Consider the following 26,516-nt stretch of genomic DNA (forward strand, 5'->3'; position numbering starts at 1 on the left):
TTAGGGAAAAGAAAATGTAAAGATCCCATCAATGCCATGAATAAATACTATGATTAAGACCAAAAACATGATTATTAGAAAAAAGAAAGTAAATTGATTTGGATCCTCGCTTTAGAATGCCATTTTTTAAATGATGGTGTTGCTGAGCAACCTAGATCAATTTAGCATCAATCTTGGAAGCATTATCCTGTCGAGTGGGGTGAGAATGACTTGGAGAAACCTAAGGCATAAAGCGAGAGGGCAGCAATACAGCTCACAAGCTTTGGGACAGTTGTATTGTGTTAGCTACTATTGGATGAAGAAATGCAGAATATAAAAAGAGATTGAGTGTGTATATAAATAACTACATGAATAGTCACACACTATGTTATATCGCTATATATGAGTGTCTAACTATAGATAGATAATCTTTAGATGTGTCTTTATATACATAACTGTGTATGGATGAAAGCAAATTAGCAGGAATGTCTTGTCTCGCCTCTTAAACTGAACTCTGCTGAAATGATTCCAGACAGATGTCTAGGTTATTTCTGAAGATCTCTAGGGAATCAGATATGGCAGCCTCTTAGTATTTTTAAATGATAATGTTCTCGGGCATTACTAAGGGCACAGTCAACCTCCACTTCAACATTTAGCAGCTCTGTGACATCAGACAAGTCTTTTTACCCTTCTAAGCATCAGTTTCCATTTCTGTAAAATGGGTATAAAAATAACACCTTGTGGAATCGCTGAGAGAGTTGAATGAAGTGTTCCAAGCCCTCAGCTGTGATACCCGACTAGTAAGGGGCACTCTGTAGATGTTAGCTATTGTTGTTATGACTGTAGGTAGCAGAATGAAATATTCCATCAATCCATGAATTATTTGTTTCTCTGCTCCATGAAAGTCTCCACAAGGGATCTGACAGACCACCTTGAAAGACTTGTGCCAGTCATTACTCAAAGTTCTATTTGACTACTGCCAATTCAGGTGTGCAGGTATGAGTGGAAAGATTGTTGACCATGGCTATACTTATTATGCATCTTATTCTTTTGTTCTAGCTTCCTAAGCTGCCTAGTTCTCTACATAAATGAACCAGAATCAAAAGGAAACCAGTAGAGGCTGATGTCCTGGATACAAGATCCTAAGAGCACAGTAGTTTACAAAAAGTTTAGATGTTAAGACATGGCCTTTGGCCTCCCTTCCATACAACAATCTCCTGTTGATTGAAATATAATGTGTGAAGATCTTAGAGCTTTGCAGTTTTTTGTTTGTTTGATTTGGGTTTCTGTCACCCTGTGCTCCTTCTACAATAAATTATCACATTTCACCATGGGTGGTTGCATAGATTGGGGGCATATTTTTAAGCACTTCAACGGTGTTTGTAGCCGTCTGTCTTTGGGGAGGAATTGCCTTTCTCAAGGGGCATACTTATAGAGGCCACAAACTCATGAGTTCCTACTTTCCGATCATCTGATACTTTTGTATGTGTGTGTATGTGTGTGTGGGTACATGCATGCCCATGCACGCGTGGGTGTGTTTTGCAGGAGATTGAACCTGGGACCTGTGCATGCTAGGCAAATGCTCTACCACTGAGCTACATTCCCAACCCTGGACAGAGTGATGGATGACAAGATTGGCAGTCCTGGGCTTTTAACTACTACCTCTCACATGCAGTGAGAGTCCTACTGATCACAGAGACCTCCCACCAGCTGCCTTGTCTACACTTCATCACCCCCACACACACCCCCTCTGCACTATGGCCTGACAGTGTGATCTGTACACAGGTGTCCAGGAGGCTGTGGTGAGCTGCCTAAACAAACAGACTCGGGAGCTCGCTGACGAGAACCTGTGCGTGACCAGCCGCCGGCCCCCACAGCTCCTGAAATCCTGCAATTTGGATCCTTGCCCAGCAAGGTAAGAGACACATTGCCTGCCCTGCCAGCCAGGAGTGTGTGCAGAACTGGGTGCATCTTTCCATGGGCAAGACTGGAATGCTTATTGTTACCCAATGTTTTGAAAACCAATTAGCATCAGTTCAAACTTTCAGTCAAATCCACTTAAATTTAATTGAAACCAGGGCTTTGGAATTCCAGCCCAATCAATGGTCATGCACAGCATCCAGAAGGCTCCATGCACTGAAGTGAGCCTTATGGCATGGCTGGTATGTGCACGTGCCACATTGTTGCTTTCCCCTAAAGGGAAAATGAACTGACCACAGACTTCGTGGACTCTGTCACCTTTTAGCCTGTGTTCCAAGCACTCATACCATAGTAATGAATTGACTTGTGAATTACAGGGTCTAAGAAACTGAAGCATCTGGGTGGTATAATTGACCCACTGTGAAATCTGTAGGCACACAGCATGCAGATTCATTACAGCACGCTCTGGGGTGTGTGTGTATCATTCCACATGCGTAAAATCAATTAGAGCATTTCATTGTTCAGCCCTGCCTGGGTCTCATTATTGCCCAACTTTGAGTCTTAGTTAATCAATCCAATCACTGCTTCAGTCCACACAATTTTATGGTGTCTGGAGAAATTTGCCTTTTAGATACTTCTTTTTGAGCAACTATCCTCTATGATTCTGGTTTGGAGACATTTAAAGAACCAAAGCCAGACTTTTGAATCTGCTGATGGAATGAAGAATGTGACTAGATGAGCTCATCTCCTAGATATGAAAGGCATGCTGTTTCTGAGTGATGTGTCTCCTCTTTCTTCAAGGTATATAAGAAGCAGAATTTGCTTTCAGGCATTAACAGTAGTTTGTTGGTCAAGCCTGTGTGCTTCTTGTCTTATTTCTCATCCCAGCTTGATCTCTTTCTTTGTGACTTCAAGGAGACAGATCACAGGCCTTTTCTAATCATATGGAGACATGCTCCCATAGTGAAACTTCTGCTCCTCATCAGAGTTGTTCAGTATATTCATCAGAATGGTGGTCCTGGACTTTCCCTTTCAAATACAGAAGTGGAGAGAGCCATTCTTGCCACACTGTCCATGGCAACCAGAAAACAGCCGGTTCTTTGAGCAGTAGCCCCACCCCACCATAAGGACAGCAGCCCGTGAAATAGAGTCAGGGACCCAAGCAAAACTCAGATCAGTACTTGGAATTCTAAGTGATCTTTTCTCTGTCATTGCCCTTATGTGGTCCTATGTCTCTATCCTAACCTCACGGTTCTCAAGGTCAGTGAGCACAAGACCTAAGTGCTTGAGCAAAGGGTGCAGACTTTTCCATTTGACTACAGTGGAGTGGATTCAGCATGGACAGCCTGCAAGGCCCTTGGCTAGAAGGTCAGAAGGCCTGGCTTATCACCCTACTTCTGTCACCAACTAGCCATGAGGCCTTGGAAAAGGTGACTTCTCTCTCTGTTTCCACATTTATATTATAAAAATGATCTGAGGTCACCATGTCCAGCTCAAGTATTCGGAGTCTTCATTTTTCTATAGGCAGAAGCATCAGATTGCTACTCCTGCTTCATTGTGCTGTTAATTGCTGTCATTTCTGTTCTTTTTATTTATCGTCACTTGAAAAACAAGAAGGGATCTTTTCTAACCTTATTCCAGTGTCATGGTAACATCCAAATACTGTGATGAGCTGAGATGTTGCCAAGGAGTTGGTACCAAGGACTTGTTGAAAACCTCTGGGTTTTGTGAGCCCTAATCTGCTCCTTCCTCAATTAATAAAAGGAATATGACAGAAGGGTTATTTCCCATCCTCAAAGTACTAACTGTGGTTAAATTAGATAAGCTAATTCACTTTGTGACCTTTTCATTGACTCATAGACAAGGACCATTGTTGGATTAGCAGGGTTGTGTTTGTTCCAGATAATCCAGTTCTTTGATTTCCCATCAGCCAACTATGGACACATAAGACCTCTCACAGCCAGATATTTCTTGGATCAACTTTGCACAGACCAGTATTTATAGAATGATGCTAATTAAAACATTAAGGAGGCCAAAGTAGAACAGTCTGATATGACTCACTGCCTTCATTTCCCACCTGAGAGCCAAAGTTGACTTTCATCTTAAAAGTGAGAAATGTAGAGTGGCATCTTTCCTGTGGAAAATTTTAGTCTAATATCAGGGGGAACGCTCTCTTTCTATTCTGCAAGATGTATGCAGAAAGGGAATTGTTTTATGTAGAGGCATAATAGACATTTTTCCATGTACCTTCCATCTAGAATGGAGTGATTTAGGTCTTTAATTCACAGTTTTTGTTCCACATGGTTCAGTGTTTCCTCTGTGTTTTGGTGTGTCTTCTAGGGGTCCCAACTTTACATACATGATCTTTTGGGCTCTTGGTCTGTGCTGATATCCATATGTTTTAAAAAGAAAGCATAACATTTTCTTTGGGACATTTAGAAATGTTGCAAGTCTTTTTTTTTTTTTTTTTTTTTTTTTTTTTCTTTTTCTTTTTGCAGTGCTGGGGATTGAACCCAGGGCCTTGTGCTTGTGAGGCAAGCACTCTACCAACTGAGCTACATCCCCAGCCCCTGCAAGTCTTTTTCTTAAAATTTATTCTCATTATTTAAACAGGAGAATGCATTTCAACTCATTGTACACAAATGGAGCACAACTTCTCATCCTGACTGTACACTGTGCAGTCATACATGTACACTGGGTAAAAATGTCCATCTCACTCCCCCATCCTGCCCACCACCACGTCCCCTCCCTCCTCTCACTTCCCTCTGCACAATCCAAAGTTCCTCCATTCTTCCCTAGCTCCCCCACTTTTGGATCAGCACCCACATATCAGAGAAAACATTTGGACTTTGGTTTTGGGGGACTGGCTTATTTCTCTTAGCATGATATTCTCTAACTTCATCTATTTACCTGCAAATACCATAACTTCATTCTTCTTTCAGGCAAGTCTTGGCTTTTGTCTCTGAGGTGGCCCTGAGTTAAGATAAGACCCTTTCTAGGCATTTATCAGTCCTACTGAGCACTATTGAGGAAGCCACTTTACCTCTTACATATGGCCAGAGTTATCTGATCACAAGGAGTGTATCAAGGTCTGGAGGGTGAGATCTGTGTTTTGGAGCTGTCTTTCCAAGATTAAACTTGACTTCTCCTGACTTACTCTGTGTGGTCAAAGCTTGTATCAGAAGCACATGTCTGATTTTTACCAGGTTTAGGCAGCAACATTCTCATAGGTAGTTATTCACAGCAGGAAGAGTGTGTTCTCAAGCTGGAAGGATTCTACTTTTTCCAGTCTGTGAGTATGTATATATGGGCCATGTGGGTGCATGTAAGTAAGGCTTACATTTTTAGGGTAATTTTAAAAATAGTGGTTTTCTACTGAAGAAGACTAGATTTTTTAAGACCTTGGTATCATCTTTATGTCTTGTTCCTCCTATATCCTGAGCATCTGGGAATTGACATATAGCAGGTGTTCATTAAGTATTTATTTAACAAGTGTATATGAAGGACTCAGGCCATATTTATAAGTAGCGATGATTATAGGCTCTATTATTGATAGCTGGAAGACCTCAGTGCTATCTCTTCTCTCCATCCTCTTTTTCTCCTCTTTTCCACTTTCCACTTGATGCTGAAAATTCCATTTTTTGCCTCCTTTCCTTAAGTGTGTGCCTTTAAATATCAAAACATAAGCTTTTATGTTACCAACCATGTACAGAAAGTATTCTCAAAGTAAGCATACAAGAACAATGGGGGAGGAGAGCATTGGAGGTTGAGGAAATTGCTAGCATTACCCAGGGAGGAGTGTGATTGTTAGGAAGGATGGATGGTGCTGGGTGAAGGATAGATATTAACCTCTTCACAACCTTGCCTAAAATTGGTCATAAGAAATCAGGACCACTTTGCCTGTGAATCACCAATGAGAAAGTTCCTTCAAAGTTGATGGCAAAGGAGTTAACAATACAAGGAGAAAAAAAAAATATGTGTACCTTTACCACTGTCTGAGGACTTTGTATCAGAAGCCACACCACTTTGCCAACCCCTTAGTGGTGACTTAGATGGGCTCAAGGGAGAAATACCCCCAAACAAATTAATATCCAAACAAATTGAGATCCATCATTGAGAAAGAAGCCACCTCCTATTCCTAATCAAAAAGTTGGCTAGTATTCTGATTATACAGGTAACACATGAAGAGTCTCATTGGTTAAAACTCAGAGCAGAAGTAATTGAAAAAAAAAAAAAAAAAAGGAAGGTGTATGTTCCCCTTTTACCTCCATACTCTACGTTCCAGTCCTTTCTTCTTTAGAGATAGCTGCTGCTAACAGCTTGGTGCATGTACATCCAGAGAGTCTCTATGAATACATACATGAGTATACACAAATACATAAAGTTTTATCCTTGTATCAATGAGACTTTTATAAATGAGATCTCATCGCATGTATTGTTCAGCAACTTGATTTTTTTTTTACTTAATAATGTGCGTGAAAGATTTTTCACGTCCTTAGGATTCTCAAAATACAAAAGACTAGAACCTAGATGTAGACACACAGTCAAGCCCTGCTCTGTCACTTTTACTGTCTAACCTTTGAGAGGTCATATATATCTTTTTGGATCCTCACTTTCCTTATCTTTAAAATAGGATCATAGCTGTATCTCAGGGAAAAAAAAATCCTTGTCTTCTCCTTTTCTTTAGTTTTTTTGGTGAAACACTTCTAGTTTAAAAAGAAACCATGATTTTTTTAAAGCTTTTAAGACTTAAATTTGATGATTTTTTTATTAACTAACTTTTATAAATTAAGTTTGTTAACTATCTCCCTGGTTTATAACAGCAGTGACATGAGCAGCCCAAGGAAAACCAGAAAGCACTACCTTTAAAAAAAAAAAAAAAAGTGCATGACTGTTATTAATTATAAGCATTTGATAGCTTGGCCAGCGTGTGTTGAAAAGATTTGGTAAATGTATGTGGAGGAGGGGAGCGGAGTAAGCAATGAGAGCCAGATGGCTGAAAATGAAGGAAATTCCAGGCAATTTCTACAGCTTTGTTCTAACATACTTTTTAAACTAAACTTTTATTTCTGTGCAACAGAGAACAGCTGAGTGGTACAGAATAGATAAACAGTCAGGAGGGACGAAAAGCCCCTAATTCCAGGAACAGTGCTGGGTTTCTGCCCTCTTCCCCACCTCACCTCAGTCTCTTCACTCAGACTTAGGATGGTTCTTACAACCAGCAAGAACCATAAAAGAAGCCTGAGAATCCCTATTTGGAGAAAATAAAAAGAGTTCAGAAAAACTTCTTAAAGGTCAGAGTCTCCTCTTTAAAAGCATTCTTCAAAATGCCCACTTTATTGTACACTAACAAAAGCCATGCACACTAGCAGCACATGATTTCCAATTTCAAATTTTCTTTTATATTAACTTAAAATGGCCAGAGCAGAAGGTGTTGCCTTTTAACACAAACACATTTTCATTTGGTTGGTGGAGCTTTTAAAGCTTTGTGGGCACCCTTGCCTTTGACAACTTGTTTTAAGGGTTGCTGTTTCAGCATGATCTCTGAAGATTGGTTTGTCTTCTGCTGTGCTCCCAGAGTTTCCATATGCTGCTCTTTGGCACTATTCATACTAACTTTTAAGTGCTTACAGCAAAAGCACACCAAAGCTCCCTAGCATCCACAAAAATTGAGTCCAGATTTGGAGGACATGTTCAGGCACCTTTGGCGGGTTACTGCTGTTCCTACTATCCTCCTCCTTGATAAATCCAGATGTGTTATACACTCTTTCCCTTTTCTTCTACTGATGTGTCTGTTTTAAAAGAAGAAGCTGCTTCTTAACTATGGGGATTCACTGAGCCAGTGGGAGCCTGTGTCGTTCCCCTACCAGGAATGTGTGGACCCAGAGATCAGAACTGTCCCAGCAGCATTTTGACATCAACAAGGATAAAAGTCTCATGTGCATTTGCCTCAGGAATAAAATTACTTTGCATGCTTAGAATTAGTTGTTGCATGAATGTAGAGTAAAAATCAAGGGATTGGATCTACCAGGTACCTTAAAGCATGTATGAGTCATTCTAAAAAGATAGGAACATCAGCTTTGGGAAAATCCTTTCCATTGAGTTCAGAGAAGAAAGCTTTTCTGGTTTCTCATGATGAAAATGGGCATCTTCATGTCCAGCAGTCTGCTTGTATTTGGTCTTCAGAAATAACAAGAAGACATAATCCTGTCATAAAAGAGTTACCAGTTAAGGACAGATTTCAAAACAACTTCTTTAAATAAGGTACACATAAGGTTGGGAGGGGGCTTGAGGCTGACAAGCAGCTTCCTGGAATAGGTGATGCCTATGTCGAGTGGTAAGGGGTCACTAGGATCATGCAGGTGAAGAAAAGAGGAGATGTGTCAGGAAGGACAGAAAGCATGAGCATAGAAGAAAGGTCAGGAGATAGAAGCCAATGGCAGAGGATGCGCAGAGGCCAGGTCTCAGGGAGCCCAGGGCTCTAAATTAAGTTGCTTGGACTATATTTCCCTCAGGCAATGGGGAGCCCATGAAGAAGGATAAGCAAAGGTGTGAAAAGACCACATTTGTTTGGAGAAAGATGATGCTGGTCACTCATTCACAACAGCTAAAGTGATCGTGATGGTTAGCTTTTATTACTTATAGGCATTTTTTTTTCTCATGTAGTCACAAAAAGTATGCTCAGTGATCTGTTCCTGGAAACCCAGTGACCTCTTATCCAAGGGATGTGACCAATACGTTTGCTTCCTCTGCCAACCCAGTATTTGTTGACTCGGCCTACTCCCCTGACAGGAGGATAGAGCTGTGGGTAAGGACGTCAGAAAGGAAGTTATGAATGTGCACCTGCCTGACCCCTGAGGCCACCCCAGCTCTAATGTCTGCGATTCTTTGAAAAAGAGTCTTTTTGTCCACAGAATCAAAGCTTTTCAATCAATAAAGAAGAGGTGAATTCTATTAGAAAAATGCCTTAAATTAAATCTAAGATGCTTTTATGGTTTAGTTATGAGGTGTCTCTCAAAAGATCATGTGTGAAACAATGTAAAAATGTTCTAAGGTGAAGTGATTACAGCTGTAATATAATCAGTGAATTAATCCACTTAAGCGGATTGACTGGGTAGTAACTACAGGCAGGAAGGGTGTGACTGGAGAAGTAGATCACGGGGGGGTATACCTTTGGGGTTTATATTTGTCCCTGGTGAGCAGAGCTCCTTCTCTGCTTCCTGGTGCCATGTTCTGAGCTATTTTCCTCTGCCACACTCTTCCGCCATGATATTCTGCCTCACCTCAGACCCAGAGCTATGGAGTCGCCAACCATGAACTAAACCATGAGCCAAAATAAACTTTTCCTCCTCTGACTGGTTCTTGTCAGGTCTTTAGGTCACAGCAATGCAAAAGTTGACTAAAAGAGATGCAGAACTTATGTGTTCATCATAAAACAGGAGCTGATTTTAACTATAAATTTAACAACTATGAAAAGTCTACAGGGGGAAAGACTTAAGTTTGCATAAGAAAGGTAAAAGCATTCAGACAGCAAGGATGGTTAAACATCAAAATGGTAAATATTTTTACAAGACCTTAATGGTGTTTGTTCATGTGAAGAGAATATGAAATATTCTACATTCCTCTACTTAAAATTTTATGATGCACTTAAACAATTTCTCTTTATTCAGTCTCCATTGAACAAATATTTATTGAATGCCTCCTTCGTGCCAGGCATTGTGCTGGGGATAAAACAATGAACAATAAGCTACATTGTGCTCTGAAGCAGGGAAAGCCAGAGTGGTCTTGGCTTTGTATTTTCTATATGACCATTGTTTTTGTTTGGGGTGTTTGTGGGGGAATTGAACTCAAGACCTTGTGCGTACTAAGCATACTCTGTGCCCCTGAGCTGTAGTTCCCTACCCATAAAACTTTCTTAAATCTTGAGTGTTTTATATGCTACTTTTTTCAAGATAGCTCTTAAACTAAGCACCTTACTGCCGTCCTCACTGCAATAAGAGCTGACATATCTGTACAAGTCATCAATCCCTTTGCTCATAAGCTCCCTGGAGACAAAGTACCACCACCAGATAGCTTTCTCCTGTGGAGATAGTGATGAAACATTGGAGTTTTACAGTTCAAAAATCAACAGCTTACAAATCAATCAACAGATGTGGAGTGGTGTCTCCCAAAATAAATCTTTTCTACTTTTTGAATTGTTTGTCTTTCCCGACTATCTAGTATCTCTAAAATCCTCAAGTAACAATATAAGAGCAGGCAAGGATTTGGCCCAAGCTTTAAAAGGATTATTATTGTTGCCTAAGCATACACAGTGCCTTCTTAGGAAATTTTGAGTGGGCCTATGCACAATTTGAGTTGAAGAACTTTTATACTGGCCTTAGGGTTGGAATCATGCTCTGCTCTGTTACTTAAATTTGGAAAACAAAGAAATAGGGAAAAGACTTGAGAAAGAGATACTTAAGAACATAGAAAGGAGGGAGTAAAAAGAGAAATCCCTTATTTTTGCCCAATCACCTGGGGAATATAGTTCATGAACAGTTCACCCTCTAAAAATATTATTCCTATCATGGCACTAGCGCTAGGCTGGGCAGTTCTTAGGTTATCTGCAGCAGTTAAAGAGAGGCCCATCACAAAGCGGAGCCCAGCCAACCACTTCCTTCCCCATGGGGAATCTGATTCTTCCTTCCCTCATATCTTTACCACCACATCTCTTTAGTCATTTGGTTAGTTGTCTTCACCTGGGGCTACTGTGGATTTTGGTGTTTGTGTTGATGACAGAAGGAAACCTAAGGCAAAGATGATTGTTACAGGGTTGGCACAGGTCCCCAGGATTAGCTGCTCATTGCTTTCTCATAGGGCTTTGAATTCTACTTGGGTAGTTACAGGCCTTGAGACCTAGCCAGATACATGGACTGCGTGCTGGAACACATTCTCTGTACCTTCAGGTTATTGACTCTGGTCTCTGAGTATGTGGACATAGACACCTTTTTGGCTGCCAGAGGAAGCTAGCCATATGAGTCAGAGAGCCAGGTAGCATCCTCTGTGCTGGTTGGCTATAACGTGATTACTTACTCCAGCATCAGTGAGGGTGTTAAATACAGAGGCCATAAATTGCTTTGCTGATGCACTTGCCTCTGGGAGAGACAGCACATCGTCATCTCAGCATGTCTTTTTCTTTTATTAGACAATGTATTTTCCTAATAGGAGGAATACTGGCAACCCTTGATCATGGGGAAACTCCAGGAGGACCAGAACCAAGAGACGCGGCAATGCCAAAGCTCTGTATTCCCCCGTCAGGAAGAGGGAGGCTGCTTGAATTAAGAGGGAAGTAATCAGGTTTGGAGGTTAGACAGATGTGGGGACTCTCTTATTTCCTTTGTGTCCTTGGACTGGCTACTTAAACCTCTTTAAGACTCTGTTATTCTTATCTGTAAAATAAAGATAATTATCCCATCCACAGAGGATATATTTTAAGGATGATCACATTTGTAAAGCACTCAGCTGGTTCCTACCTCATATGGTAAATGCTCAAAGAGATGGGGATCTGCCAGCTCTCTTAGTTTCCTATGCAGGAAGCCCTATGATATAAGACCCTGATGTTTATTTTATACTTATTGCAGTTTGTTCCTAACTGTCTTAACCAGCTAGTGTGAGAACACAGTGAAGGAAGCTAAGGATAAAACCTAGCTACAAGCCAGCTTTCTGCCTGGAAAGTTCTGGCTTTGTGCTAGATGTCTTGTGCTAGAACAGGAAGTAGGTCAGCTGCTCCTCATGGGGTTCACCAAGCCTTCAAAAGACTGGGCTTGGGGGACATTCCACTGGATCTTGACACCTAATCCAATAAGGTATATTTTTTAAGTCCTCTAAAGAGATGATTAAATGAGGACAAAGGAGCAAGTATCCAAATAGTCCTTAAAAAGTTAATATCCTGTGTGACATGACTGAAGGAAGAAAGGTCCTTGGGTAAGTGAAGTGTGTGCCTAAAAATGAGTAACACTGTCCGGGTAGTCAGAAAAACCTGTGATAAATCAGAAAGAAATCAGAAAACTTACAAAAAGTTGTTATGCCTAGCCAGTGTCTCCCCAAATACTTGTGAGAAAGAAGAGGGAAGGGAGGAACAATAACAGGGAAGAAATTTTTTTAAAAATTCAACTAAGGTATAGGGCATCTTGCCCCCATATTCCTGAAAACCATCACAGTACACCTTTGAGCAAAATATGGTTTCCATAATAGCCGGCATTTGTTTGCAGCTTATGATATGCCAGGCACCAGGGATGGTGCCTATCACTTTATTTACATAAGGTTGTCTAATCTTCCCATGGTTTTATAAGGATGATGCTCTTCCTATCCTAACTTTACAGCTAAGCAAGTTAAGTCTTAGAGAGATTGCCAGTGGTAGGTCCAAATTTGGCACAAAGTATGTTTAATTCCAAAGTAGTTATTAAGAGCTGGGGGCTCAGCTCCCTCCTTTTATCAATGATGTCTATAGATCTATCCATCACTCTCTCTCTCTCGCCTCCCCTGCTCTTGGCACTTTGCTCTAGGCAGAGGAATTACCACAGTGAAAAGAACCAATCCAGGCCGGGGTTGTGGCTCAGTGGTAGAGCACTTGCCTGGCACATGTGAGGTACTGGGTTCAATCCTCAGCACCACATAAAAATAAATAAGATGAAGGTATTGTGTCCATCTATAACTAAATAATAATAATAATAATAATAATATATATATATATTACCAATCCTAGTCTCCTCCTAGCTTATAGTCTTGTAAAGATCACAAACAAGTTAGCAAGGCCTTCTTTCTTCATCTCTAGCAGAGAACCTTTTTCTCATACTCTCAGTTACCAAGAGTAGAACTTGGCTTTTGGTGAAAGCTAGCACTTAGAGGACAGAGTCAAAAATTCATTATAGCACACACTTCTCAGGGCTGGGAAATGAAGCATGCTGAAAGAGGGATCAAATAAACCTAAATGGATATCTTAAATCCCAACACTGGGTCATTAGATGAAGAACTCATTTCCAAAAGAAAACCACATTTCTTATAAAGAAATACTAAGTCATCCAGAGAGAGGGAATCTGGAAGACATTGAAAGCTGTGTTAGAGTTTTGGATCTTTACTCTGTCACTACCAACAACTACTGGCCTGGTTTATGCTCATCTGTTCAGGTTATAAATTACCAACACTCTTTCTCATCCCCTCACCCCTTCCCACCACCCTGCAGCGCAGACCTGGTCCCTACTCTTCTGTGTCATTCTCTCTTCTGACTTCCCTATTACCTCCCTGTCTCTCCCAGAGGCTTACTCTCAATCACTCTGCCTTCTTACTTCCCAAATTCCTAGCAGTCCCTTCTCTGCCTTATACTACCTTCCTAGTTCTTTTAACCCTTATTCTCCCATCTACTCCATGTTCATTTAGTTCATTTCAACTAAGAATTAGGAAGACAAAACTACCTGAGCGAATTCATAAGGTGTTAAGTGTCTGACTTGTAGCCTTTTATTCTAATCTTAAGAGCATGAACTTGGAATTCACACAAATCAGGGTTAAAATACAGTTTATATAATTTATTAGCTCCTTGACTGGGACAGGCTATTTAAATCTTCAGAACTTCATCTTTTTTTTTTTCTTTAATTCTTTAATTTGTTGTGAGGATGTGTATGCTTAGCCCAGTACCTAGCACATACTAGGTAAATAGAAACGGGTGTTAGTTTGGGTGTTGGTAGGATCTTTTATATGTCTGTAAGAAGTTGTTCCTCATTGGAGGATGTGGGTAGTTTTCGTACATTTTAGAAAATTGTGTTTACCATCTCTGCCTGAGGAAAGAGGCACAGGCTCTGTTACAGAGAAAAGGGAGTACCCAAACTAAACCAAACTGCCTGGATGCTGATTGTGCCTTTCTCTTCGCTCTAGCCTTTGGAAGGATGGGCATCTTCTGCTGGTTAAGGAAAAATCCAGCTCAGTTCAAGTAACATTCTTATAGTGTTATAGACTCTTAACAAGTAGTGGATCAGCCTCTAATAGCTTATTTGGAGGCCTGTATACAAACAGATCATTACAGTGCAAGTCATAAGAGCCACATTAGAGACACGAATCAGTGTCTTATGAGAACATTATAAGAAGTTATCTAATCTAGATCAGAGAAAGTGACCATTCAGCTCAGTCTTTTGTTCTTAAACAGCACATTTCATCAAATAATCGGCACAGATTTTATGAAATTTTATTTTGCCAAAAAAAAGGTGGGGTACAACCATTATGTAAAGCTTTTTTAAAAAATTGTATTAATATGATATTACTTTAAAATTACTTATTACCAACCTGTGTTTGGTGCCAGATCAGAATGCCTAAAATGCTCATGAGTATACTTAAATGCAGTGGTGATGATTACACAGTGAAATGCAGTATGTTAAAATATTTTTTTCCTAAAATTCTAATAAGCATGTTATTAGTATATCTCTTAAATATTCCCCAAGAATCCAAATCCAGATTTTTCAAAAGCCCTCAGAGAAGTTTCCTGCCTTGCCTTCTGTCCCCTTTCATTCTCTCAGATGAACCTAAAAATACTTGATTCCTCTGTGTAAGTCTCTCTGGTTACTCTCAGTGACTAAGGAATAGATAACTTTTTGTCTGTAACCATCTAACACAATAACAATTATTCCAACATGTAAAAACGAATCAAATTAACTTACTAGAATTTTCACTGGACTTCTGTCCCTATGAATAACATGGATCATTGATCTGTAACTTCCATGTACCCTCCAAGATACTCTGTTGCCTTAGCTCTGATGATTTGAGAGAGACATGGGAGACCTCGAAGATAGAGCAACATGTTTGTGTTTCATCTTTTGGTAATGGTGGAAAACTATGGAAGACAGAAGGCCACTTGGCTCCTGCAATCCCAGTACCTTACCATCTTCCTCTGCTGTAAACTCTAGGATTGTGAGCTCTTGGATTAGAGATTTTGGCAAAGTTCTCCATGGTCTATGAAATTCAGTGTTTTGTAAACACAAGGTACTGAATTATTATTCTCTTCTTATTTCTTCTTTGAAATGATCCCTTCATCCCTTGCCACCTGAGATATTTGAGAGGGTTTGTTTTCAGGACCCTGCTATCTGATCAGTCTTCCAAATGCTTGCTTATTGTGCAGATGTCATTGAAAGATTTGCTTAACAGAGAGACAGCAATGTTACAGAGAAATCTTAGTTCAGAAACTGACATTCAAATTGTTTTGAAGTTTAAGAAAAAAAAGAATGCCAGGAAATTTATGCCCTGGCCTTAGTAAAATGCCACATGGATTGCTCCTTTATTAGTGTCTTAAGCGTATATGGGAGGATTCTGTAGATCATTCCTGAATATGCCCAGAATGGTCTTCAAGAAATTGCATCAAAGTTCTTAATGATACAAATGAAGCCTATGTTATAGATGTACTTACAGGGGAAATTTGCTGAAATTTAAAAAGCCATCTCTGTGGGCAACATATACCCCCCCAACACACACACGCACGTAGACACATACATGACCATTTATCACACTTTTTCTACCTCAACTCCTTCTATGAGAGAGTAAGCCTCATAGAAGGAAATTGAAGAAAGCGAAGCCCTAGCTTACAGTTTTAAGCTCCATCAAGCTATGGAAAATCACAGAAGGAAGCTGTTATGATCACAGTGTTTATGGATGTAAAATTCACCACAACTAGACAGATATCGTTTATCAATGTTCTTTTTGTGAGAAAAAAATGATGCCAGAATTCTAATATGGAGGAGAGGTTGTTACACAGCCAGATCTTCCCAAATGGGCCCCACGGTCAAGTTCAACTTTGCAGCTTTTTTATGGGTATAGGTAGCTTGAATGACAGGTCATTTGTTTGCAATTGTGGGGACAGTTTTGGGGCCAGGAAAGCCTCCATTCCTCTCTTTTTTCTTCCTTTTTCACCTGCTAAGGCACTTCCACAGGCCCGAAGTCACATCTCAAGCACACCTAGAAATACTTCATGTGAAAATGGGTACTGTCGTGCACTTTATCTTTAATTTAATGGAGGTTGAAGATAGAACTGACCCATGGCAGAGTGACTAAAACCACATGTGGGCTGGATTGACCCTCCCTTGATCTAGGAAAGAGTAAGTGCTGCTTTCCAGCTCACCCTGTATACTTAACTCCTCTGGGAGGGTAGTTCTGCAGAGCAAGTCTGGTAAAAAGTGGTCTGCTTTTTACCACACAAGTCCTTGCTGCAGCTGTGTGTTAGGCAGACAGAGAAATTGTTGGCTGGGTTGTGTTTCTATCTCTTGACATAAAGAAAAATAGTATGTTGAAGTCTGATATTCTTGGTGATAATATCTTGGTACATTTTTTTCTTCCTCAAATTTGTAAAATTCTCTTTCCATTGTGTCTTTGTGATAGGTAAACTCTACATGAAGCCTACCCCAACATTTATGGGGTAGTTCCATAAATACTTGTTTGCCACCTAACCCATTTGGAGAGCCCCAAAACCTTCCTTTGTGAAGAGATTAGTGTCTACAATGGATGGATATTCTGAATATTGAATGCGCCTATTTTTATTCAGATAATACTTTCTTTACATGAAGGTGAATTTAAAAGCTGGTTTTTATTCCAAAGCCCATACCAGACCATATTGATGGATCAAATCACATTACCAGTGAGTCCGCATTCCTCAAGTAACATTGGGTAACCTTGGTTCCAGCAGTTCTAGAAGCTGGATCCATTGATTTCTGGTGTTTGGGAGGTCAACTTAGTGAACATCAAATTTGCATTACTTTCCAATGGACTGCACCAGCACTATTAGTACTGTCAATACTAAAAGGCATAGGACTTTATTCTTTGTGCTCTAAGGAGCCAGAGAGTGGCAAGTTTTGGCTGATAGACTTATTTAGAATCTAAAAATTTGACAAATGAGTCTTCCTCAGTGACTGAGGTTGTAGAGTCACAGATCATAATTTGGTATAATTTTCTCATTTTTTTTATCTGCGAGGAAAGAGAAGCCAAAGGAATTAAGTGACTTGCCACTGGCTGGCAGATTTCAAACTAAAAGCCTGAAGGTCAATGTTTCTTAACTGTGAACTAAGTATTTATCATATACAGGAAAACCCCAGAAACTATTGAAATCAAAATATAGTCCCAAGAGTCAGACGTTTTATGTTCAAATCCTGGCTCAGCCACTTACAGACTGTGTTCTTGAGCAAGTCCTTGAACCCCACTCTGTCTTCATTTCCTTATCAGCAAGATAAGGATGAAATGCTGCTGGCAGCAGAGGACACAGGTCAGGACTAAAGAGGCAGACCACTTAGCTCAGCTCCTGGACCCCTTACTGACTCACTGTGTGGCATTGGTCAAGCTATTTCAGTTGCTCCATATGTAAAATGATACAATAATAGTACCTGTATGGTTGCCATGAAGACTAAGTAAATTAGTACATATGGAGTTCTTACAGAAGTGTTTGTATATAGCAAGCACCCAGTAATACTGGAAGCTGTTGTCATTCCTGTTGTTATTGTTACTGTCCCTATTTAATAAGCAAGTTGACATTCAGAGAGGATAACTTGATCAGAATTATAAAACACAAATAGAAGCTAATTCTAAGCATGGAATGTTGTAATCCAAATTTCAGGGCCAGTCTCGGTCTTTGACGTTATGCTTATGTGACCCATGTTAGTAAACATGGCTTGGGGATTAGGCATCTATCAAATCAAAGTGTGTTTAAAAATAGTATTCCAGGAATAGAAGTCCTACCAATAAATGAGCTTCAAAGAAAATAAAAAACAAACAAGAGATTTAATAAGCCAATATAAATCCTGATGTGAAGTTTTCAATTTATTCAGACATTACCCTAATAATAATCCTTTAACTTGTCCTAAAATCACTAAATATCAAAGAGTAAAACAGGTTCTATTTAGAGATCTTTGAACCTAACTGAAAAAATAATTTTAGGTTATTTTTGCATGATCAGATAAAAAAAAAGCATTTGAGAAAGTCCTCACTCTCAGTCCCCACATCAACATCCTTCAGGGCTGGAAAGAGCATGTGCTGCTGTTCCCACACTGTAAGCAGAACACCTGTGGGAAGAGAGGCACCCTGCTCTGCAGAGATTTGTGTGTGTCTGTGTCGATGTCTCTGTGTACATGTGTGTCAGTGTCTAACATCAGCGTGTGTGCGGGTCTCAATCTGTGTGTGTCTATTTCCCCATATTCCTAGATAGCTGTGTCCATGTCTGTTTGTGTGTATCTATGCCTCTATGTACATGTGTGTCTAATATCTGTGTTTGTGTGCATGTGTATGCTATGTGTGTGCATCTACTTCTCTATGTATGTGACCGAGTCTAATATCTGTGTGTGTGTGTGTGTGTGTGTGTGTGTGTGTGTGTTTGTCCCAGCACTGATGGAATTAATTACTCTGCATCATTAGCTAGCTGCTTCCTGTCCTGTCTCCTCACATATCAAACTCTTAGAACAGAGGCAGGGGCATCTCTCCAGGGAAAATTACTCTTTTGCTTTTCTCTGTAAGGCAGGCTTGAACTGGATTTATATTCTGATCAAAGAAGGTGAAGAGCCTAGATGAAGCACCGTGTCACCCTGTGCCGTGGTCCTGTTGGAATTCCCACTAAACTGACAACTCTTAGGAAAGGAGCATGTTGGCCATCTCCACCATTGGCTGATGGATTGGTCATATTCCATTCAAGAGTGTCCCAGGAGTTTGAAGTGCAGTGGTCTTAAGCCACCTTTGTCATAGGGGTTTGTCTGCACAATGTACCTCTGCTTCCCAGTCTCCCTTACACGCCCACATAATTCAATCAAAGCACACAGTTGAGTGAGAACCAGAGTTTTCCAAGGATCTTCTAGATTTTCTATTCAATATTCTTTCCAGCACTGAGTATGAAAACTTAAAAATGTAAGACCCCAAATGCCTGGTGCTTCTGCACACCTCATTCTGCCTGCAGAACTCTTTACTTCTACCTGGGCCTGGCTGCCTCTTCCTCACCCTTCCAGACTCACTGAACATATCACAGACCCCAGGAAGCCTTCCATGACTCTAATGCTCCCTCTTCCCTCTGAACTCCCACTCTATATTTTTTGTGCTTCTCTAACATCTCAAACTTATCTGTCTCATGGACCATGAGCCCCCAGGAAATAGGGTATATGCCTGTTTCACTTATTACTCTGTTTCCTCACTCAAGATTGGTTCACTAAATACTAGTTGAATGAATAAGTACATGAATAGCACTTATTGCAGTGTCTTATTGTTGTCTCTGGAAGTCCATAAGATCAAGAATATTTTTCAGGGCCTGTGCCTCAGTCCTCCTGATATTTTGGTACACATAGTACTAGATTTTCAACACATAGGTACAAGCACACATATGTATGTGACTGGCCAAATAGATGGGGGAAAAAAAAGGTAAGGTCCTGCATGACTGCAAAATACTTAGGATGAAAGGAAAGAGGAGGTAACTCTTGTAGAAGATAATAGAATAAACTCTGTGGATTCTGACATAAAGGACTGAACTTACTAGGCAATCCACTTGTAGAGAAAACTCATAAGTGTCCAGAAAGGTTTCTGTTTACAGGGTAAATGGACATGTTAAAAACTGCTCATGAGGGCTGGGGATATAGCTCAGTTGGTAGAGTGCTTGCCTCTCAAGCACAAGGCCCTGGATTCAATTCAATCCCCAGCACAGCAAAAAAAAAAAAAAAAAAAAAAAAAAAAAAAACTGCTCATGAGAACTGACTCAAGGAGGTATATTAGTTTGCCAGAGTTACTAACAAAGTATGAGCAACTTGGTGGTTTATAATAACAAAATTCATTCCAACATTCATTTCAGGTCTGGAAATCTGAAATCAAGGTGTGGAAAAGGATGTGCTGCTCCTAATTCTGCAGAGGAGGACACTTTTGTGCCTCTTCCTCTGATGGTGCCAGCTGTCTTCTGCATTTGTTGACTTGCAAATGCAGTCCTCTAATCTTCCTTGCATGGCCTTCTTCTCTCTGTGCATGTCTGTCTCAGTGTCTGGATTTACCCTTTCCCGAAGGACACCATTCATATTGGGTTACATTTTAAATTTTTTTTTTTTTTTTTTGGTACTGGGGATTGAATCCAAGGGCACTTAACCACTGAGCCACATGCCCAGCCCTTTTTATTTAGAAAGAGGGTCTCACTAGGTTGCATACAGCCTAGTGAAGTTGTTGAGTCTGGATTTGAACCTGCAATTTTCCTGCCTCAGCCTCCCAAGCCGCTGGGATTACAGATGTGTGCCACAGTTTCTGGCCTCATTTGCAACTATTGTTGTAAAGACCTTATTTCTAAATAAGATCACATTCTAATGTACTGAAATTAGGACTTAAGCTTCTTTTGTGTTGTTGTGTGTTTGTTTGTTTGTAGGAAGTATACAATTCAGTCCTTCACAGGGAGAAATACTCAGATTTGTAGGTTTTTAGTGAACAACATCAACTGCAAATCAATATATTGATAGAGATATTTATGTCCTGATTTGATGGATGTCAGTGGACTTTCTTAACATTAAAACACTTAATCTCAAATCTTAAAAGTCTTATAGTCTCCATGGAATGATAACTAGAGAAAAATGTCTAGGCAAATAGAATTGGTCAGATAAGATGCTCTAGCACTTGACTCAGAACAGCTAGGTTGTAAGTGTTGCAGAATATAAACAATAGCAAATATAATATAAACAGAAAATCCAACAAGCCTGCAGAGAGGGTAGGTACAGTTGATGCAAGCTGGATTATGAGAGGAAACTTCCTGAAGAGGAATGGCTTGAATCAGATATTCCAGTAGGAACAGGGAGAACATTTATGCAGGAAATGTTGGAAGAAAATTCACAGATGTGAAAAAGAAAATGATATATTTGGAAGCCAAGAAGCCACTAAGCCCAACAGAAGCTCTCTCTATGTGAGAGCAATAATTCTGGAAAAGGAAGGGGTTTCAATTAACAGAAGACCTTCAGTGTGAAGACATTGATCAATTAAGATAAAATGAAATAAACTGAAATAAAAATTTTAAAATGTTGTTAGAGAAGAAAAATAACAACAGATGACACTGTTTATGATTCAAAAAATTTGTGACTTTGACTACAACCCAAGTACTATTTTTAAAAAGAAATTTCTACCTAGAATTCTAGGCAAGCCAACTAAAATGTCAAACTCCTCAGAATAAAAGTAATAAAAGTAATTTTGCATATAATCTACCCTACTAATCTGTTTATGAGAAAACTCATCTCTGAATTATAACAGCCAATAGGAATTATCATTTCTAAATGTTTAATTGGCACATAATACTTGTACATATTTGTGGGGTTCAGCATGATATTTCAATACATGTGTGCAATGTGCAATGATTAAATGAGGGTAATTGGCATTTCTGTCACCTCAAACATTTCTCATTTCTTTGTATTGAGAATATGCAAAATCCTCTTTACTAGTTATTTTGAAATATGTATTTAATTGTTATCAATCATAGTTATCCTATTGTGCTATAGAACCTTTAAAGGTATTCCTCCTATCCAACTGCAAACCTGTGTCCATGAATCATCTTTTCTTTATTCCTCCCCCCCACCCAGTCTTTCAGTGTCTGGGATCCACCATTATACTCTTCATCTCTATGAAATCAACTTATTTAACCTAACATAATGTTCTCAAGACTCATCCATGTTACTGCAGATGATAGGCTTTCATTATTTTCTATGGTTGAAGAGTAAGGAATTCTACCTCCTTCTAATTGACCATCACCTAGAAGTTGGTGATCAGAGCTTGAAAGATTTCACTTAATGAAGCTATGTGTAGGTGAATGAGCATATGAGTATTTTCAGACAGAGAAATGTGTAGAGGTGAGAGAAGACTGAAGAGACTTTGTATAATTGGCCCTCATCTTGATACTTGTGTTAGCTTTTAAGTGCTGTGATCAAAATTCTTGACAAGAACAACTTAGAGGAGCAAAAGTTCATTTGGGTTCATGGTTTCAGGGATCTGAGTTCATGGTTGGCTGATGCCATTACTCTGGACCTTAGGTGAAACAGAACATCATGGTAAAAGGGCATGACAGAGGAAAGCTGCTCAGCTCATGGCAACAGGAAGCAAAAAGAGTGAGAGAAAGGAGCCATGGACTGATAATAGTGGCCTACTTCCTCCAGCATATCCCACCTGCCCACCCAGTAGTTCATTCAAACTGTTAATACATTAAATGGATTAATCTACTGATGTGGTTATATCTCTCATAATCTAATAATTTCAACTCTGAATATCCCTGAGTTGCCTAACACATGAGTTCTGTGGGAGACATCTTTAGATCCAAACCATAGCAATACTAGTCTACCCTTTGACATGCTCCAAGAAGGAAATAAGTTTAGAAACAAATGACATGCTAGTAATGATATGGCACTGTGTATCTTGCTACAAGTATCACTTTCTTGTTGAGATATTCATTAATTTAAAAAACTCAAGCTTGACAAGAGACATTTGTATTGTTAATAACCTTGGTTTATTTTATTTTTAGCAACAATTTGGATGGTGTGGTTAGTTGGCCTGAGTAACATGTTCACTTGACCCATGCTGTTCACAGGTGGGATGAGTGCCTTGCCACCTCAGGTGTTTGATAATCTTGGCTATAACTATTTTTGTGGAGCTAAAACCTCATGCCAAGCAGGCTCACTCTCAAGGGAAGCATGACTATCTCCTATTTCCTTGCTGTTTCATATAGACAGCCCTGTTTCACCTGGTGCTATTTATCATACATACTTTTGGTTGAGTTTTTGGTCTTCAAACACATCTTTAGTCTCTAATATCTAAACATCTCCTTTGATTTTATTTATTTATTCATTTGACCACATGAAGAATAGTGGTTGTAATGCCAGGTAGCACATCTGTTGCTGTAGCTGTGTGTTAGCTTTTCATCTCATCTTGTCTGTAGTCTGCTCTCTGGAGCCCTTCATGATTCAATCCACTGGTTCTTAGTGACTGAGGAGGGTAGAAGGAGTAACTGAGTCCCCATCCCTACTTTGGGGAAATGACCTCAGCTTGCTGATTCACACATCCAGGCTGACACACCTACTTTCTTACCTCAGAGTTAGGATGACTAGGTGAGACAACCTAGGCGGAGGGGCTTTGGAAAGCAATGGGTCACACGGATGCAGTGAAAATGAGTACCACACTGTGTGTCTGCTGACCTCCTGCATTCCCATGGTTCAGCCAAATAGTGCAGTGATTAGCTCATTACTATTACCTAACGCTTTCACTATGTCTCCTGGGTTTTTGTCAGTTCTCCCCTCTTTGCTGAAAGCTTTTTGACTGTGTTGAGCACCATTCCCACTTTTGGCAGTGAACGCTAAATAAGTTACATTCAGAAGGTCACAGATACCTTTTCCCTCAGCCTCTGACTCACTCCAGGAAGCCTTCTCACTCTGCTCATTTAGTCCCTGTCCTCACAATAATTATTTCTGCACTGAGCACTCAGTAACAGCAGTTCGTGTGAGCTCATGTTTATAGAGCCTTTTATCTGTGCCAGGCACCACGTTTAGCCCTTAACATAGAAGTTCTCACTTACTCTTCCTAACAACCCTGTGAAGTAGGTGTTGCTATTATTTCTGAGTAAATTGTTAAATAACTTCCCCAAGACTCTTCAACCAGAGAGTGGCAGGGCACAATTCATTCATGAACAATCTGATCCCAGAAGCATGGTCTACGTTCTGCCATCATACACCTTGCTGAGCATCTGCAATATACCAGGTGTTGTATTAGTTGCTGCACACACTGAGATAGATAAGGGTCCCCTAAGGGTCCCTAGTGCCCTTGTGGAGCTTAGTTTAGGGAGGGAGACAGGCCTGGAAACAAATGCCTTCAGCAGAATGGAAGTGAGCCTGAGGGGAGAAGAAGGTGCTACCACAAGGAGGAAACAGATGTTGGTATGCTGTGGAGGAAAAGGTCTGCCTCTGCCGGGTGGGAAGGGAGATCAGAGAAGTGTTAAGACTGGAGGGGATGTTCAGAATCCAACGGAGAGGACTGGACTCTACTGGAATTTGCCAGTACAGAGGAGGATGCAAAACTGAGTAGTGGAGCAACCTGAGACTAAACTAGAATGGCATTTCAAATTTGTGAAGCAGCTTACAAGACAGCCAAGGAGTTGACACATGAGTGATAGGGAGCCAAACTGATATATTTTTATAACCTCAGTAATTTTAAAATAATTTCAGTTTTTTTAAGTTGCAAAAATAATATACAGTGTTCCCCTGTGCCCGGTATCTCATTTCCTTATTTTTTAAAAATAATTTCAAACCATTGGAGAATAATTTGCGATGATACTCCATTGTATCTTAACGATTTGGAATATTTTTCCTAAATACAAGAATACTATCTTACATAACCACAGTATAACCATCAAAGTCAAGAAATGACATTGATTCAACATTTTACCATCTAATCCACAGACTCCATTCAAATTTTGCCATTTGTCCCATCATGTCCTTTATAGGTCCAAGATTCAATATAGAATCAACACAGGTTGCATTGATCATTTCTTTTTCAACTCCTCCATAATGGGATAGTTCCTTAGATTTTTTCTTATCTTTCATATCCTTCAACATTTTTGAAGAGTACAGGCCAGTTACTTTGTAAAATGTCCCTCAGTTTGGATTTGCTTGATGTTTTCTCAGGATTTTGAATTTATGACAGAAACAACCCACAAGTATGCTATTTTCTTCTTCATGCATTGGTATTAGTCAGCTTTTCATTGCAGTGACAAAAATACCTGACAAGAATAATAGAAAAGGAAAGTTTATTGGGGCTCACAATTGCAGAGGTTCAGTCCATGCTTGGCTGATTCTCACTTTGGACTCAAGGTGAAGGAGAACATCATAACTGAAGGGCCCTGAGGAGGAAAGCTGCTTATCTCTTGGCAGGGTCAGGAACCAGAGAAGGGGAAGAGGAGGGGTTGTAGGGAAGAGGCACCCTTCCAGGGCACACCCCAGTGACCCACCTCCTCCACCCATACCCCATTTTCCTACATTACCACCCAATCAGTCCACTCAAACTAGGCTGGATTCATCAGTTACAGCTCTCATAAACCAATCTTTTCACTTCTGAATATTCCTGCATAAGCACAGGAGTTTTGGGGAGATACTTCATCTCCATACCATAACAGTGTCATGTCAGGAGAAAGACAGTGGTCATATATCCTATTACTAGTGATGTTAAATCTTATTGCTTGATTAAAATTAGGTCTACAAGGTTTTTGTACTACAAAATTAATAAGTACATCACACCTATTAATAGTAACAAGTATTTTATGGAGAATATCTTAGTCCATTTGTGCTGCTCTAATAGAATAACAGAGACTGAGTGATTTTTAAAAACAGAAATATTTTCTCAAACTTCTGGAGGCTAAGAAGCTCAAGATTCAGCCACTGGCATCTTGGGAGGGCTGCTTTCTGCTTCCAGGGTGCTACTTGGATTGCTGTGTCCTCACGTGGCAGCAGACGGAAGGGCGATAAGGGAATGCATTTCCTTTGTCAAACCCTTTATAAATGGCATCAGTTTATTCTTATGACCTAAACACCTCAAAGGCCATGCTTCCAAACACTGTTGCGTTGGGGATCAAGTTTTCAACACATGAGTTTAAGGGGACACATTAAGACCATAGTAAGGAACGAATCTGATCCTAAATAAGTATCCTATTCCTTTTTGGCCTTTCACCCACCACATTTAATACCCACTGACTATTCTTACCTGAGTTCATTATCATGATGGCTGCTGAATGGTAGCTTTCCAAATTCCCTATTCCTTCTAGATTATTAATAGGCTTTCCACTGCCGTGGAACGTGCTTGCATTTATTTATTTATTTATGGATTTCTATTTTACTAAAAGGGATAAAATCTATTACTATCCATTCGTTCCACACATAGCAAATAGGAGTCCTTTTCAAACTGGCCCCCTCTGTCCTTTTGACACACAGTTCATCATTCTTTGAGCACTTCCCAGTTTTCTGGTATAACAAGATGTTCCAGGTCCCTTTTTTCTTCTCCCAGACCCTGACCTGGTGTCAGCCACTTCTACGGGAACTGGTTACTTTTAGTAGAGAACTAAATTCTCTACTAAAGGGATTCCAGGATGTGGACACATGATGTATTTAATGCTTCTAGGATGCCATTGCTTTTAGGCCTTTCAGTGGAGAGAGCTAGGAAGTACCACATATTATGGTTATATCATCTATAGCTGTTGTTATGTCTTTGTCTATCCATGTGTCTATGTATTAAAAACCATGAGTTCAATACCAATCCAATCTAGTCTTTTGATTTTCCGTATTTGTAACTCCCTTTACTGACAATAAGAAATCTGGCTCACATTATTTTTTAGATATCTATGTATTTTTTCAGTCCTCCCTGAATGTTTGACTCCCAGCTACCCTGGCCCAGTGTTGAACCCTGTCATGTGCCAAGGGGCCACTCCCAACCAAGCCACATGCTAAAGTTCATCCCCCACAAAGGGGAAGAAATAAGGAGGAGGAAGGAGGAAAAAAGCCAGTTTGAAAGTTCGGCTCCAGAACTATAGTGCCCCCCTCTCCTACTGGATCAAAGCTGAACCCCGCACATACTGGCTCCTTCCCCTACTGAAACTC

General features: G+C 40.0%; 1 protein-coding gene across 3 annotated transcripts in view; it reads left to right on the forward strand.

Moving 5' to 3' along the window:
* The window catches only part of ADAMTSL1 (ADAMTS like 1), a 381,058-nt gene that overhangs the window by 203,603 nt on the left and 150,939 nt on the right, over nucleotides 1-26,516 (forward strand). For all 3 annotated transcript variants that reach the window (XM_079113153.1, XM_079113154.1, XM_079113152.1), the window contains one exon: nucleotides 1,765-1,894. In XM_079113153.1, the coding sequence (XP_078969279.1) occupies nucleotides 1,765-1,894 (130 nt within the window). The remainder of the gene's footprint in view (nucleotides 1-1,764; nucleotides 1,895-26,516) is intronic.

The sequence above is a fragment of the Sciurus vulgaris genome (genome assembly GCF_902686455.1).
Source record: "Sciurus vulgaris genome assembly, chromosome: 15".
Lineage (NCBI taxonomy): Eukaryota > Metazoa > Chordata > Mammalia > Rodentia > Sciuridae > Sciurus > Sciurus vulgaris.